Genomic DNA, 16,882 nt, shown 5'->3' on the forward strand with positions numbered 1-16,882 from the left:
CTTGTCTCCACCACTGGTCTCTGAACAGTAACCTCATTCCATGCGCTTCTGAGACACCTTGAGAATGAAAGGTGCGGCGTGAAACCAAATTCTATTTGCTAACATTGCAGGGACAGCGCAATCCTTGCTGAGTTGATTTCAGCAGCACCATGACAGAAGAAAATGTGAAAAAATAAATAGTCAAAGCTGAACATTAAGACCATGTACACAAATCTTCAAATTGTATTTCCCAGCAGTTCAGTGTTACAAAATAGAGCTGCACATTTCAAAGCATATTTACATACCCTGTGTACAAGCCCGTTGTTTGCATATTTTACAGCAGTGGCAAGTTTTGGCAAAGCATGTCCGTCAAACTGGAAACTTGCTAACCATGTAACTAGCACTTGCCAGCGAAACTTTTCCTATATACACGAACAATGTGAACTTCAGATGCATCTTGTTAGAATGAGGCACTGGCCAGACATCTTGCAATCCCAAAGAAGATAGTAGCACTTCTTTTTGTTCTTTATGAGACTGGTGGAATACATGAGAAAAGCTTTTATTTTCCCATTATTAGTATAGCATACGCAAGAACTGATCGGACGATCATTTTCTTTTGTTTTAAGGAACAGAATTAATACGAAGTCGCGCCGTTTCATCCGTTTGGTTGTCAGTGGAAAGACCCCAACCCACAGCAATACTGGGTATTCTGTTTACACTGTTGCTTATTCACTATTGGTCTTATTCTGTGCCCACCGAACGAAGTGGCAAAGTGCCAATTGACTTCAATGGTGCAAAATCAGGCCCCAGTGAATTTTGACCTGGAGGTATTTTTCTATTTCGTGTAGATTGACGTTATTTAAAATATGGGGGAAATGCTAATGATAAGCTAAAGTTTTGGATTTGAAAAAGAAAATTAATTTTCTCGTCACCAACATCTGAAATGAACAAGCTACTGGTTTGTTTGTTTGTTGCTGTTGTTGGGGTTGGTTTTTTTGGTTGGTTTTGATGTTGGTCAAAGAGAGAGGTCGTGTGAGGATGAATTGATGACTTCAATGTTCTTTACACAGCCTTCCATTTAAATACTTTCAACACGATTATTTTGCAAGATTTCTGAAAATTGATTACTCAGAGAAGGGGAAAAAAGAAACGATGTACAATGGTCAATATTTTTAGTTAAGGCAGCTCAATAAGAAAATGCACTCTTGTGATGGGAAACATTTGCTATTCCCAATCTAATATTGAATTAAAGGGACAATGTCAGGTCAAAAATCTCCATTCAGTTTTGTAAAACAGGCACCCCCATGCTAATCATTCACAAAGCCTAAAACTAACATAGCTAGTCCCATTCTTTGTTTAAAATCGCCAGTGGAAACAGACGTAAATAAACAACTCCCTGAAGCAGTTGCATCCCCATTACAGGCTTGGGCTAGTGCAGGAGAACATGAAAGTAAAATTGACTAGAAATAATGAAACTGACTAGACTTTCCCTTGCTCAAGCTGAGAAATGCAAAATGCAAGAAAAGTCAATTAGATTTGTTTTTCAGTTTAAATAACCTAAAGTTTTAACACAACGATAAGGCCCAAAGGATCTGATCCTGCAACATGTGTATGGATGGGCCCACAATGGGATACTCATGCTTAGGGTGACCAGATAGCAACTGTGAAAAAATGGGATGGGGGGTGGGGGGATAATAGACGACTATATAAGAAAAAGTCCCCTAAAATGGGACGGTCCCTTTAAAAGCAGGACATCTGGTCACCCTACTCATGCTGCAAGCGTAAGCATTTAGTTTTTTCAACCTGACAGTGTCCCTTTAAAAGAAGTCTTCTATATAGTCATTCTGGAAAATACATTTATTGTCAAAATAAATAAAGGCAGAACTAGTATAATCATAGTCCCGCTTTCCACTCTATGCTAAAGGCACGTGAACAATTCAATCCAATTCTAGATGATAATTGGTGAAAATGGGTTAGCACAGAATGGTAGTTGAAACTATGAATTTTTAAACCTTAAAAAATACTAAAACAGTATTTAACAGACTTTATTACACATCGGGTGGGCATCTGCTTTCTTTCTTTTCAATCATAAAGTTAATATTAGCATAAATAATTATATTATGCAAAAGAAAAGATTTTTGTCAAACAGCACTGATCATCTCTGCATTACACAAAGTATATACAATTATAATACACGTTCTGATTCCTGTTGCACGTATACTCTTTGAAATTGCACAGTTTGTAGAAAACACTTCAAACTGGTTTTTTGATGGTTTTTTTGTGTTTAAACAGGTAAATATTTTCAGAATAAGTATATACAGCTGGACACTGAAGTTTTGCATTAAGGTGCTTTAATTTGCTATTAACTGTTTTCAGTGCATTAAAAAGAAAGCAAATTAAAATCTCTCCTTTAAACTGCTCCACTCAGAAAATGTAAAACACTTGGGGATCTGTGGCTTTATAATGGCCTGAGCCAGCTCCGCTTTGCTTCAGTGGGAGCTCCACTGAACCCTGCATTATTAAATTTTGATGCACAACATGAATTTAACAAATGTGTAACTTGTTCAATGTATCTGTTCACTATTTGGACAGGATTTTTAGTCTCTTTCTTCCTCACTGGAGAAATCTTATTTCCTCAGGCAAATCATGCAGGTGGGGAATTCACATGTGGCATTTTACTGACACGTCCGCCCCGTTTGAATAATCCAAATGTTAACTTTTACTATGAGATATCTCAAAAGTATTGTTTAGTAGCAGTAGCAGCCTCAAAAGAGTGCTCTGCACAAGGTCCATTCCCTCAAACTATTTTTGAACACGCACTACCCACGGTGTGTGAGGCCATTTCAATGAACAAAGAATAAATGCAGGTTTACTGTTGCTACAGCTTAACAGTTGGGAACTGGACTTTCTACGTCTTTCAGCTGGAACGTCTCTCAAATCCCATCCCTAATGCAGATTAAGAAGTTCAAGAACAGGAGGTGCAATTAATCAGTGGGATTTTATACATGAAAATTAGCCACTGTAAATCTCCTGAGGTTTCACCCTAATCTCACAGCTCTCGCAATTACTCTGGCTTGCTTGTTTCTTAGATCTGTAGCATGTCATTAAACTTGCAATCCCCAGCATAAAAAAATTAATCATAACGACCACCCCTATTCTGTTGTTGCCCTTAGTTCTCTCTCTCTCTCTCTCTCCGATATGCATAGCTGCCTGTGGCCAGGCAGAACAGAGCTATTTAAAACCAGTTTGAAGTACCTTTTGATGCTTGTGCTCCTGGGGCATATAGCCACCAAATGGGTTTTATTTAGATAATGTCACACAAAGGGGTGTATTCTCATCTCGATGCAAACGGAGTTCCACACCCACATCCCTCGGCATCAAGACAAACATATACTCCGTAAGCTGTAAATTAATATGAACACGTTGATAGATAGATGAGCTTCACAGGCTCTCGCTGGGGAAGCCTCATTCGAATACTTTGGCATTCTGCTCCTGTTCGGTATCTCTCTTGCGACTGGCACTTTTAAAAAATCCAAGCTGTAGGAATTAAAGAAAAGACAAAAAAAAAACACAACCCCACCATTACTTCAGCGGCTTATGTTGAAGTGCGTTTCTTTTAGAGGGATATTGTCAGGTAGTGAAGGGCCCACATTTACATTTTTTGACAATAAAAAGGGTTTGGAAATTTTTATTTTGACAAAAATGTGTTTGACATTAAAGAAAAATTCAGCAAAAAACTTTTCAAATGGGTCGCATTTAAGTTTCCTTGAAACATTGCAGCACCTGCTGGTGTTTGAAAAGCAGGAAGTGAAACTGATTCATCTGTCCAAGGTGACTGAAATGCCAGAAGTATCAATGGCAGAGAGTAGAATCATAGAATGGCAGGACTGGAAGGGACCTCGAGAGGTCATCTAGTCCCCTGCACTCGTGGCAGAGAGTTTTTAGTTTTTCATCATTTGGTTTTAATGTGTTAGTCGATCAGTAAATGTGCTTTTTACAAAATATGGTGTGGCACCTGAGCGTTCCTGTTCCTTTAGAGCAGTGATACCCAGACCTCAGTAATTCAGGAGCCAAATTAGTGATCCACATTGCCCAAAAGAGCCACAGGAGTGTGAATTCACTGCTTCATTTAATATATACAGGAAAAGTGTTGTTATCGGCATGTTGGGAGAATAAGGGGTGCCAATTAATCAAATATTGCGGTTAACGGAGAGTTATACTTTACCAATGGAATACCAATTTTCAAAGAATTCGAATACAACCAAATGAATGAAGTATAAGATCCAGTATGGTATTCAGGTATTCACCAGTCCAGCAGTAGTACCGCACGGCAGAGTGGTTGGTTTCTTGAAGCACTTAGGTGTACACAGGTAAAGTTTTCGATACAGTAGGTTATCTTAGGCCACTACATATCACTGTGGGCTGCGTGGCGTACACCCAGTTCACTAAAAATACACAACACTAAAACGATACTGAACATAATTGAATCTTTGATGATTGAGAAGGCACTTCAGGATCTTGCAGTGCCTCAGGGTCGTCATTATCAACATCGGTTATTATTGTAGAGGTAGAAGGTGTAGGAGATTGGGCTGACTGTGTAATGACCCTATGACACACCCTGGAAGCTGCTTTTCTGAATAAATCCCTGATATCAGCTTGCTTGTCTTCTGCCTCTTTTGTATAAAAGTAGAGTGCACAGTGTGCAATTGCATAACCTCCTGGGCAGTGGACTAGTCCCGGTTACGAGACTGAAGCTTTGTAGTGGGCGATATCAGAAATCCCGGTTAATAGAGCTTCCCGGCTGGTGAAGTGCGGATAACGCAGCTTTTACTGTATAGATTATTCTCACAGCAACATGACTGACCACGTTGTCTACAATTGGTTAATAACACAGTAAAAGCTTCCTGATTGGTTAATAATTAAGTCACAGTGGTTTGATATCATGTGCTGCAACGAGCCGCAGAAGACACATTAAAGAGCCACTTGCGGCTCCCGAGCCTCCGTCGGAGTCTCACTGCTTTAGAGTTGGAAATTCTTGAAGGATTTCTCTGAAGCTTTCAAAAAAAGAATCTCCGTTTATTCACTGCTGCTGTGAACCCTGGTTTGTATTCCTGGGGAGGAAGAAGCACCTCAAGGGTTCAAAGGTTTTCAGACAAAGCAATAATGCACGCTGTAGATGCTCGAAGGGCAAGAGCTCCCAGGATGTGGCGTTGGGTGTCTATGCCTTTTCATGGGTCCAGCCACAAACCCAGATTACTGCTCTTTTGAAATGTTTACATGTAAATTGTAAATGCCAGGGTCCCCTGTTCCATACAGGGCAAATCCTGGTCCCATTACAACGAATGGCAGTCTTGCCATAGACTTATGGGAGCAGGATTTTTGACATACTCAGAAAATTGGAGCAAAGACAGGGCAGCCTTGGCTGGATGTGCTCTGCCTGCCCCAACCTCCCACTCCAGCTTGACAACGAGCAGCAAAACCTGCCTGCCCGCACCCCATCTGTTTAACCAGCGATCTTACCTGCCTGAGAAGGGGCCCTCTCGGGAAGTGCAATCTATTCAGTCATGCCCTAGTTGTGGACAAAACTTGGTGTAGGTTTATCAAAGATTTGCTGGGAAGAGCAACTGCAATGCACAGTGCAAGCTCTGAGAAGATACGGTTAAACCCATCCCTAAACACGGGCTCAGGAAGGGAGTTCATCTCCAGGGCACAACGTCAGGGGCCTTGGGCCTTTGTCCCCTTTCCCCGGCGTATCCCATGTGATCGGTTTCTTGTGATCGGTATGCCAGGCAAGGGGACCTTCGTCTTCCCAATGACCAATGTCCAGTGTGTTTCCCAGTACAATTCACTATGCCTGGGGGTATTTAATGGTCTGCACAGCTGTGAGCAAAGCTGGCACTGACCCCCTGAAGCTGGCACTGACCCCCAGGGGTTTCGGTCTCACTCCCCGACAGTGCTGCCTTTTGCATTGCTTGCAATTTGGCCACTCAGTTTGATGATGTTTGTCAACTCAAATCTCTGGCAGCCAGGGACCAGCCTCTCTGCTCCTCTCTCTTTACAGAGCACTGGCATTCAGCGTGACCCTGTCCCTCTTACATGGCTGTTCAGCCTGCTCCCCTGGGGTGCTGCGTGGCCCTGCTCCCAGCCCCAGAAGCTCAAGCTGGAGGTGAGGAACCCAATCTGTGCCCAGAGGTGAGGCTAAAGCTGGGCTAGGGAGTGGGCTGTTCTCTTTGCCTTCGCCACAAACAGGAAAGAAAGGGGACAAGGAAGTGGTGTGGAGGGCACTGGGGGCTTCCTCGTCTCCCTTCCAGGGCACCGGGCATTGAGCCTGACTGTGACCATTTCCAAGCCATCCGAGCAGCGCGGGTTGCAGGCTGGTTGAGGGTTTGGGGTCATATTGGGAACTCAAGTTGCATCTGAGGCTTGTCCCTCCTGGAGGAGTCCCTTGACTTCCAGCGGAGGGTGTTTTAGTTTACAGCCCTGAGTTATCAAACCCAAGTGTGCTGTGCAGGGGGACGCACAGAGCCTGAGGGTCTGGGGTGGGGCTGGCTTCTGGCTCTGGGGGGAAGGAAGAGGCTACAACACCTTCACCAAAGGAAACGGAATCAAGGGGAAGAAGGAGGCGGGAGGTGGGTGAAGTTCTATGGTCCATCACGCTAGAGGTCAGAGGTCACAATGGTCCCTTCTGGCCTTCATGTCGATGGGTCGATGACAAAGGAATAATGACAGTGCAGGGAAACGGCGTCAGCTTGTCCCAGCCGCGCGAGGCGTGTCTGCCCCGAGTGCCGGCTGGAAACTGGCCTTACCTTCCACAGAGCCAGGACAAGGAGCGCGAGAAGCAGGAGCCCGCCTAGCGTGCTGCCTAGGATGATCCAGATCGGGATCTGGGACTCCTCTTGCTTGGAGATTTCAAACGTTATCTGCAATAGGAATAGGATCAGAATCCCCTTCGTCAGCACCAACGCTGACGTCGACAGCCCTGCCTGTGGCCCGGCCACACCCTGTGGCATCCTCCCCGGCGGCTGGGGGGGGCTGCTGAGGCGGGAGCTGTGTGAGACGAACGTGCTTGGGTTTGCAGAGTGCTTCCCTCCACCCCCCATTCTGCCCCCCTGCATGCCACTTTTAGGCCTTCTCTGCGCCTGGCACGCGCCCTGATTTCAGCCGGCAGACTAGCTTACTGGTGCCAGCCCCAGCCTAGAGCCAGAACTTGCACTGTCCAGTTCACTGGTGCACACTGCAGCTTTGCCTGTGGACCAGGGCTTTGCATCGGTGCAGCCACTCTGGCGGGTGGGTGCAGACAGCTGGGATCCCCAGGGTAGACGAGGCCTTCATCTCAAATCCAACTGCACTTGCACCTCAATCCACCCCTTTCGAGGCAGCAGTGAGGAGGTAACAGGATCACAGGGGCTCAGGCTTGGGAACAGGCACATGGCTCTGCCAGGCTGTATCTGCCCTACGTAGGGCCCTACTGAAAGGGGACTATGGTACTCAGCGGGACACGGGGGCTGCAGGCAGGGCCTGACACGGAATGCAATAAAACACAGTTTTTTCACCTGCCTTAGATTTTAAAGAACGACTGAACATTTCTTGCTGTCACTTGGCGGCCGGTGCTAGAATGTGGGTGTCTGTAGGCAGCGAGGCTCAGGCTAACAATGGAGTTTCCTGCGATGGACAGACATCTCTCTAATCCCTTTGCAGGGCCTGTGGCAGCCCAGGATGGCTGGCAGGGCTATTGGCTAGAAGATGAAGCCTGCAGCCAGCAGAGGGCAGCAGCGCTCCATTCTCTCTGGGCCCAGCAGGGAACGCGGTGACCTAGTGGGAGCAGGAGTCTGGCTTGTCTGGCTCTGCCTCAGACACGTCTGCACACAAACCCCACGGGGCAAGGGGTCACGTGTGAAAACGCTCCAGCGCTGGACGAACACGTCCCTTTCGGCTACATTTTCAAGCTTTGCTCTGCGACCATGAGGGCTTGACACCTACTTGGTTTTGCTCAATGACAGCTGAGATTCTCACGGAATCACAGGACTCCAGGAGCTGGAGGTTTAAGAAAACCGCCAAATGCTGCGAGAGCTGCAATGAAATCATGAGAGTTGGCCACACTGGAGTTTTCCCCATGGGCAGGCACATGGCAACGCTGCTGCCGCCAACCGCCGGGGGAGGGCAGCTCTGAAGGCTGACAGAGCGCACGGACCCGCTGGTGGCTGGTGTGGATCATCCAGCCCCACTGCCTGCTCCTGCCAAGGAGACACTGAGTGGTTCCATCTCCTGGGAGCCTGGCACGGAGCCTCCCAACCAGCCCTGCCGGGGCTCTGGGCCTGGTGGGAACAGGGAGCACGGGCAGCTTGCACAGCAATGTCTCTGCTCCAGGCAGACCTTCCCCTGCCAGGGGACTGCAGCCTGGCGTCTGCTGCTGGAACTGTGGGGCTGATCCAAAGCCTGCTGAAGGCCGTGGATGAGGCCCTGAGCCTAGTGATCAGGGAATTCCCACACTCTCCAGCCGTTCAGCCCCGGAGACGCAGTTCATCCAGTATGAACCAGCCGCCCCACAACGGCTGTTTGGGTAAAGCCCCTTTTAACAGAACAGTCTCTCTGGAGGCCACTTCATTGCCCCGCTTCCTCCGCCCATCGCTCTGGGCCCTCTGCCCTGCCTGGCAGTCCCAGGCTGGGGACCGGGCGTCCTCCACCAAGGGTGCTTGTCTGTGGAACTGCCTGTTGGAAGAGACCCACCGGAGTCCCTGATGGGCCTTCTGGGGTAGGGCACTTGATCCAGTTTTGCCCCTTGGCATTATTGTTTTGTGCCACCAGCTGCTGTGTCCTAGACACACTGGTGCATTTGGGCTCCACGGGAATGTGGGGATGGCCAAATAACTCAGAGAAACCGGCTGCGAGGGTGAAACAACCGGAGATTCCCCAGCCTGCCCTGCTGCCTGGAAAGCTGAGTGGAGGGGAGTTGCTTCCAACAAAAGCCATTCGCAAAGTGCCTGAAAAATGTCAGCTCAAGCGCAAATTGACAAAAGCAAAGAAAATACCTATAAAAGGGCACGTGCAGCCTGTACGCGGCTAAATAAACCGAGGGATTCCGGCAGATACACTGGACTCAGCTATGGCTGCAATGTTCTTTTCTTTTCTAGTCTGTTTTGTATGACACTCATCAGTATCTGAGCACCTGAGGGTCTTTCACAGACCTTAATTCTCCCCTTTCTCCAGTTGCCAGGGGTAGGGAGGGTGGGCGCGTGTGCATGGGAATGTGTGTAACTCGCCTCACCCCCAGCTTCCGCCTCTGCTGATCTGGGGGATGGGAAAACTCTGGCAGTCTGCCCTGGGCCCTGTGAAATCAATGGCCAGTCTCAGCTCCGGGGCTGTGGCAGCTCTGGCTGCAGCTTCCCCTGATTTCATCCCGGTAGCTGAGAGTCCTGTCAGTTTCCAAGTTTGAGGGGTAGGGAAAGGTGGCACCTGAATCCGCTTTATTCTGAATCGCCAGCCTACCCACCTGGCTGGGCTGGAGTTGCTCTGATTTCTTTTCCACAGTAGCCTGATGCAGTCCAGCCCCCCTTAGGGCTGTCTCCATCCCCTCCCTTCTAATGCAAATATCTGTGCTCCCATCATTGGGGAGTATAGTCAAGAGCTAAAGGTTTCAGAGTAGCAGCCGTGTTAGTCTGTATCAGCAAAAACAACGAGGAGTACTTGTGGCACCTTAGAGACTAACAAATTTATTTGAGCATAAGCTTTTGTGGGCTAAAACCCACTTCATCGGATGCATGCAGTGTATATATGTGTATATATCTATCTTCCTACTGTATTTTCCCCTGCATGCATCCAATGAAGTGGGTTTTAGCTCACGAAAGCTTATGCTCAAATAAATTTGTTAGTCTCTAAGGTGCCACAAGTCCTCCTGTTCTTTTTTCAAGAGCTAAAGCAGCTCACCTGGCGGCTGGGGTCCTCTTCCCGAAAGATGAAGGGGCTGCGAAACCGTCGCTGCAGAGCTGCATTCGTCGTGAGCTTCAGTGACCTGAACTTCAGCTGCACAGACAGAACAATGGTGAGAATCGGCACCAGGCCCAGCGTGAGCCTAGAATGTAACACTGAGCCCAGGTCAGGCGACGTCCCAAAGGGGCAGCTGCAATGGAAGGGGACCATTTGCTAGAGGCGCGAGTGCCATGCAGCGCAGGGCTGGGTTGGAGCCGGTGTACGGGGCTGGGGCGAGAGCCCTGGGGACTGACTCCCTGGCTCTCTGCATGGGACTGGACAAGTGTCCTCAGCCCAGCCAATGTGCCCCATCAGAATCTAGAGGAGCCACCTTTAAGGGCAAGAGGCTAGTTCGGTCTTAGCGGGGGATTGTCAACACCTGCAACGGTGGGTCTTGTGGGGTGGGCACCGTCCACTGGGATACGGCCTGAGACCACCAAACATGTAATACAGGCCTCTGAATGGCCATCAGATGGCAACAGCTTTTGGTCATTATGAGCCCCCGCTGGAGCTGTCACGGTGCAAGGCCCTGTAGCTCATTGCTGACCCAATTGCAGGCAGTTTACTGTTCCTCAGACACAGTCCAAATGCTCAGCAGCTGCCTAGACGCCACCCCCAGAACATGCCCCAGTGCACATTCCCCGAGACAGGTTCCCAGGCCCCTGGACTCGTCCCAGTGAGGCTGGACCCTGCTGGTTAACGTGAGGGGCTGTAATGTTGGGCTAGGGACCAATCTGGCTGTCCGAGTTGCCCTGGCTGATGAGCCCGGCGGCTAGGCTGAAGGTGAAGCAAATGAGATCTGGTGTCACCTCCCTTGACCTGCTGCATCATGGGGAATGAATATTAGCACGCGGGCATCACAGAACGGCGGAGATGGGTGGGGCACAGGAAGAACCTCAGGAAGAACTGGGCTGTAAGCCCTGCGCCAGCTCTGAATTCTTATCCTCCCTGCGTGGCCTGGGCCGGACCGGCCGCTGGTGTAGATCAGCAGAGCTTTATTGACATCAGTGTCCCCTAGTCTCTATGGGACACATTCAGATCTGGGGCGAGAAGGGGAATCTCTACTAACCTCGTGGAGTTGGGCCAGTCCACACCAGCCATAAGGTGAGCCCTAGACCTCAGCCTCTACCCACCACACAGAGGTGTTGGATTAACTAGGTAACGATGGCAAAGCACTTTGAAGAAGAAACGGGCAGTGTAAGGCTCAGTATTACATTCTCCGTGGTGAGGTGCCTCAGGAGATTTCAGATTAGGATGGAGGGTTAATTGTAGCTGAACACATCGTCTGTGCTCCCTGGGACAGGCAGAAAGCTCGGGAGAAGACCAATCTGTTTGCCCTGCAACGCTTCGCCGTGAGGCTCTTTCTGTCTGACGGCACAGCGCCGGTTGCGGTACTTACTGCTTTCAGCGACTCCAGCCACAGATTGCCACGTAAGTGAAAGCTGATTTCTTCATTGGATGCTAATTTCACATGACAGTCAATGGACACGACGTCCGAGTTACTGTGGTTCTGAAAAAGCAGATGTTTGCATGTCGCTGATGTTACCGTCACATGTGGCCAGGCTTCCCTTCTCCTTCCGGATAGAGCATAATTCAAGAAATAGCTCCCCTGGCACTAATGAAAAGACACTGCAGCCCAGCTCTGATTGGCTCGTTTCACGCTCGGGGAGAGAAAGGGAGGCGGAAATATTTTCTGGTCATAAACAAGAACCAAAATGTTGAAATCAAACAGCAGCATTGAGAGCCTGGGTTTGTGCCGTAATCCTGGATCTGAACAGTCTCGGATTCAGTGCATGGAAGAGGGAGGGGTGAAATCTGACCCAGACTCTGAATGTTGCCATCTCATTATTATTATTTTATGCTACGTCTTGCCACAGGCCCCAAAGGCCCTGTAAGGATAAGGTGGTTTCCCTGTCGCCATATTGTGAGACCTAAGGCCTTTGTCTGCAGCCATGTTAGCAGGGCAGCAGGCATTAGCTAAGAAGCAGAAAGTCACATCCTCATATTCCATCTAAAGACATTAAAACAATGTAATATCTGGCTGTTAAGAAGGACACCCGGTCCTAATGGCCCCCACCATCACCAGATAAAGAAACAGATCTTAAGATGGTTAAAGAAAACTTTGTTTGATAGCATCCTGTCTGGCAAGAAAACACTTATCAATAGCTGTGGTTGTGAAATCCTCATGTCTTTATTGTTTTATCTTTATGGTCCCCACTTCCCTATTGTTTGTCTGTATGAGCTCTGTCTGGTTCTTTGATTGTTTCTGTCTGTTACATAATACATTAATTAAGGTGATGGGGTAGGATTGGTTAGAGAATTTTGTTACACTATGTTAGGATTGGTTAGTAAAATGTTAGGATAATGATTGGTTCAGGAATAGCTAAGCAGGACTCCAGTTTCACTATATAAACTGGGGTCCAAGAAGGAGACCAGCAGAGAAGGAAGAGGGAAAGACCTGGAAGAAGAAGAAGAAGAAGAAGACGACGAAGAATTCACCTCCAAGACACAGCCTAAGATCCAAACTGCTAAGAATCCTCTGCACGACCGTGACGTGCAGCAACCAGAATCCAGACGAGAATGACCTTGCCTGGCCAACAGGGAAAGTCCACCTGCCTGATCAGGATTGGTGAGCATAGCATTGTATGCTTAGCATGTGTATTCTGCTTGGTAATTGTTAATAAATAGAAGATAAGGATATTATTGTGTAAGGCTTCTTCACTGGTAAAAGGTCCTGCAAACCCGCAGAAGGTTACGCCTTGAGCCCTAGGAACTGGGTAAAGGTGGGTGCCCCTAGAGTGTGTGAGTAAGAGAGAATTTTGTGCAGGTAACAGCCCCATTCAGGATCGGGACCCTGCTGTGCCAGGTGCTGTACAAAACACACTGTTTGTTATTTGTTGATAAAGGGCCTTGGGCCTGCTCTCACAGAAGCGAATGGGAATGTTGCCAGTTTCAAGGCGGGTTGGATCAGGTTCAGCTTGCCCTTCAATATACGGAATACAGAACAAACGAGATCCCTTCCCTAAGTGGACAAACCCTACAGAGCGAGGTGAGGAGGAGATGGATTAATTCCACAGTGGTTACATGGAGCTGCGCAGTGATACAAAAGGGCGCTGATGAGGAGGAGGAGAAAGTTGAGAGCAGAGATGTAGGCTAGGGCAGAGCCGTGCAGGGTCTGGAAGAAGGAGAGAGTGAGGAGCTCCCATGTGACGGGGAAGACAAGATGGAGCCAGCGGACAGTTCTGATTTGTACAACGGGCTGAACCAAAGCATCCAGGCAGTGGGGGGCTTGGGACCCAGATTGGTGTTTTCAGTTTGAGTCCATCTCTAACCAAAACCAAACACACCGCTGGAAAGAGTCGTTTTGTCACCATCAAAATGGCTTTCACAAACTGCACCTGACCCAGCAGCCCAGCACTGCCCCAGATGTCAGCAGTGTGATGCTTTTTGGCACGTGCCTCCGAAGGGGAGAGACAAGGTCTGTGGGTGGACTGGACATTGACCTCCTGAATAATGGCTGGCCTTAATGGAGACACTGACCCTGGCCAATTACACAGTGCACATTTCTCACAGCCAGGAGGCCTTCCCCAGAACTTGTGTGCATACGGGATCACCCTCTCCCTTCTGCTCTTTCTTTCATTCAGCCCAAGGGTCACGCTATCTTTGGAGACATGTATCAATCGCAAAGACAGAGCAGGAGTGCCTTGGAGACAGAGCCCGGACAAGAGGGTAGGCAAAAGCCGATGCAAATGGCATACCAGTTGTAGGTTACGGGAAAGGTCCTCCTCAGCAGGTGTCCTTCTGTAATCAGTGTTGTTTCCCCAGATATTACACGTCATGTTTTCCTTCAATGGGCAAAAGAAATTCAGTTAAACATAAAGAAATTCAAGTTAAAACTGACCCAAAGGAACAAAACAAACACACCCCATGGCTTTCCATATTCAGGGCAGTTTTATTTTTGCTCTTCCACTATACAGAGTCCATGGATGGGTCTGTGACAAGTGTCACAGAAGGCTGGTTTCTCTATCTAAACCTTCTCCTCTAATCTAACGTGTCGAGAGCAATAAAGCATGGAAATGCTCTCTCTCAATGAGTCCAGAGTTTTACTGTTATCCATTCACATCTGAAAATGGACACAAACTTATTCTCTAATGACAGCTACTGTCTGAAAACAACAACATGGTCAGTCGTGGCCACAGAACAAGTCTCTTAGCTCATTAGGTACCCAAATGTCACAGATCTTCAGGCATGGAAAGTTTAGCCCTGAAATCAGAAGTTAAGAAGGAGCATCTGAAACGCAAGCTATAATGGACAGCATGTGGCTTTCACTACTAGCAATTCATTTTTAATTAACATGTTTAATATATTTTTAATTAAAAGGTTAATTGAAAGGTTAACAGCTCTCCTCAACCCTGTCTAGTTCATAGAGTTATTTCCAGGAGCTGTTTCCTTGCTGGAGACAGTCTCACTGAAATGAGCCAGCTATGAGTAAGCCCTTTGGGAGAGCTTGACCCACAAGTGGCTTTGAATTCAATTTCACAGGTTTGTCGAGGATCATGGAAGATTTTTTCTTTTCTACTAACGAAAATTCATCCCGGGGTGGCGGTGGGAGGTATAGTCCCAAAGTGGAAGATGAATTTGTGTCCTCCCAAGAGCTATATCAGTAATACCTCCCGCCGACTGGGACATCCACGTCTGTCCACGTGTGCTGGTGTGTGTGATAGGGCAAGTGTGCCAGGGCTGTGACTACAAAAACAGGTATTGAAGCTAAAATATCCATTGACACACCGTCTCTCAGACAAGGCTGTCTTTTCTTAGAGAGCGCGAAATATGCTCCATTGCAGAGGGAAAATTATACACAAGGTGCCCAGTGATCTGCCCTGAACTCTCTCACCATTTTGTGGTCATTCAGGTTCCAGCAGATGTCCCAGTCAAAACATAATCATTTCAAGACCAGCAAGAAGTCATTAAATGCTAGTGGGAGGTTTAGTCCTTGCAAGGCGCGGATTAAACCGGTGGCTTGCTACCACTTTCCACTTTCCCAGCCAAAGGAATGTGGAAGGAAGAAGTCCATGAGTGTACGGAAGAGCCAAAGAGTTAAATAATTGGGTTCAGATAAGCGAGAAGATGACTATTAACACTCAAGGTGAACTGACAAAAGGAAAATAATTACCCACTACCAGGATATGAATATAACAGCATCTACCAACTTTCTAGAGCACATGAAAGTATGTCCCCTGGCTATATATGGGACGGAGGTCTATAGCCTCATCTCGCTGCCTACTGTGAATCCCCACGGACTGAGTGGAAACGGTTAAGCATTTGGGAAGCACAGAGTAGCGCTGGTAAGAGACTTGATAAAGGAAATATTTCAAAGGGCAGCTCCTGGAACCATTCCAAAAGTGGAAGTTTTCAAAACTGCTACCTGATCCACAATGAAGTTGGTCAGCAGCAGAAGGCGATTCCCTCCTCTTGTGGCTACTGGGATTGTGATTTTGATAGTCACACCATCGACAGGAAAGAACCCCAGATTGTGCAGCTGTAACATGGAAAAGAGACTGTTTTAACGCAGGGAATCAGCATTCGAGGAGCATTACCTTTTTGTACCAGGTGAGAAAGAGCAAGTTGTCAGTTGCAAGCTCTTTGCTCAGGGATAACTGGTGGGTTTTTGTTGTGAGATGGACCTAAATTGGAACACTACGTTTTTTATCAGGTGAGGCAACCGGTTGTTTACTGAGGGTGTGGTGGTAGTAAAATCAATCATCTCTCTCTTTTAGGACCTTATCTGGTCCCTGTTACCATGATGTCTGGTCATCATGTCCTTGTAGCACCCCCGAGAGGTAGGGAAGTGCTATTCTTTCCACATTGCAGACGGTCACTGTAGCACAGAAGGTGTCTGCACAGCCCACGGCAGCAAGCTGCCCACCCTGGGCTGATAGTGCTACCATGCTACAAACAGCCCTGCCGATGTTACGGCTTGTGGAGGAGATTGGGCTCTGAAGCCTGGCGAGTGGGGGAGCAGAAGTATGCTGGGACGAGCGGGGAGCAGGCTTTCCAAACCAGCACGTGGAAAATCTGCCCCAAAAGCAGCGCGGTGCCAGAAGGGCTGGTGTGAAGGAGGGCCCTTGGGTTAGGAGAACTCATTTCCAGAGAGAAGTAGCCACAGTTTCCTCCAGGCTATAGGCTTTACCCTGCCAGATCTTTGCTTCTCACGTCTTTCAGCGATGACAGACATCGCGAGCTGCAAGGAGCAATTCAGGTCAGAAACGGGCACCGTGTACTAATGGCGAGGCTGAGTCTCTGCTCTGGCCTCAGACCACGCAGCCCTTGTCAGAGGTGGCCCAACGCTCAGCCAGGGCTCCCCTGATCTTGACGCGGTGTGCGCCAGGCCAGTCCCCCTTGTGCTGGGTGCCAGCACCCAGGCAGCGCCCTGGCTAACTGAAGATTGATCCATGGGCCTACACAAGGCAAGTATTTTGACCCATCACTTGAAAATGTTGCCTTACCTTAAATGTGCAATGAAAGGGAGGGCCGATGCTGTCGTACCTCTCCAGGGAGCTGTTTGACTTGATTTCATAATAGTTCAGACTCGAACTCCTGTCGTGACAACGAATGAGGGCGCGTCACGTCTCAGCAAAACAACCAATCAGAAACAAGAGGACTCTAGCACCCGTCATTCATCAGCCAGGAGCCACAGCACCCAGTGTTTAACGGTGCTAAACGCTCGAGGGCCGGCAGGGGCCGGGTCAGAGTGAGGTGCCCGGGCAGGACCATGTGGACAGGCTCCCTTGGCACCTTGGTGTGCTAGACTTTAGTTTCACCAGCAGCAAATTCACTGGCAGAATCTGTATCACTTTAATATAGGAAGCTGGTTAATTATTCTAGCTAATACATATCATAGGCAGGGCCCAATACGACAAGAATTCTGGACGTTGAT

The 16,882-nt window shown here is 48.1% G+C and overlaps 1 protein-coding gene across 1 annotated transcript in view; it reads right to left on the reverse strand.

The window, feature by feature from the left end:
- Window positions 1–199: 199 nt before the first annotated feature.
- The window catches only part of ITGA11 (integrin subunit alpha 11), a 151,775-nt gene continuing 135,092 nt past the window's right edge, over window positions 200–16,882 (reverse strand). The window contains exons 24-30 of the mRNA XM_007059502.4: window positions 16,452–16,542; window positions 15,371–15,484; window positions 13,704–13,790; window positions 11,345–11,455; window positions 9,904–9,999; window positions 6,786–6,899; window positions 200–3,516 (exon numbers count right to left, since the gene is read on the reverse strand). Of these exons, the coding sequence (XP_007059564.1) occupies window positions 3,445–3,516; window positions 6,786–6,899; window positions 9,904–9,999; window positions 11,345–11,455; window positions 13,704–13,790; window positions 15,371–15,484; window positions 16,452–16,542 (685 nt within the window). The 3' untranslated portion in view covers window positions 200–3,444. The remainder of the gene's footprint in view (window positions 3,517–6,785; window positions 6,900–9,903; window positions 10,000–11,344; window positions 11,456–13,703; window positions 13,791–15,370; window positions 15,485–16,451; window positions 16,543–16,882) is intronic.

The sequence above is a fragment of the Chelonia mydas genome, chromosome 10 (assembly GCF_015237465.2).
Source record: "Chelonia mydas isolate rCheMyd1 chromosome 10, rCheMyd1.pri.v2, whole genome shotgun sequence".
Classification (NCBI taxonomy): Eukaryota; Metazoa; Chordata; order Testudines; family Cheloniidae; genus Chelonia; species Chelonia mydas.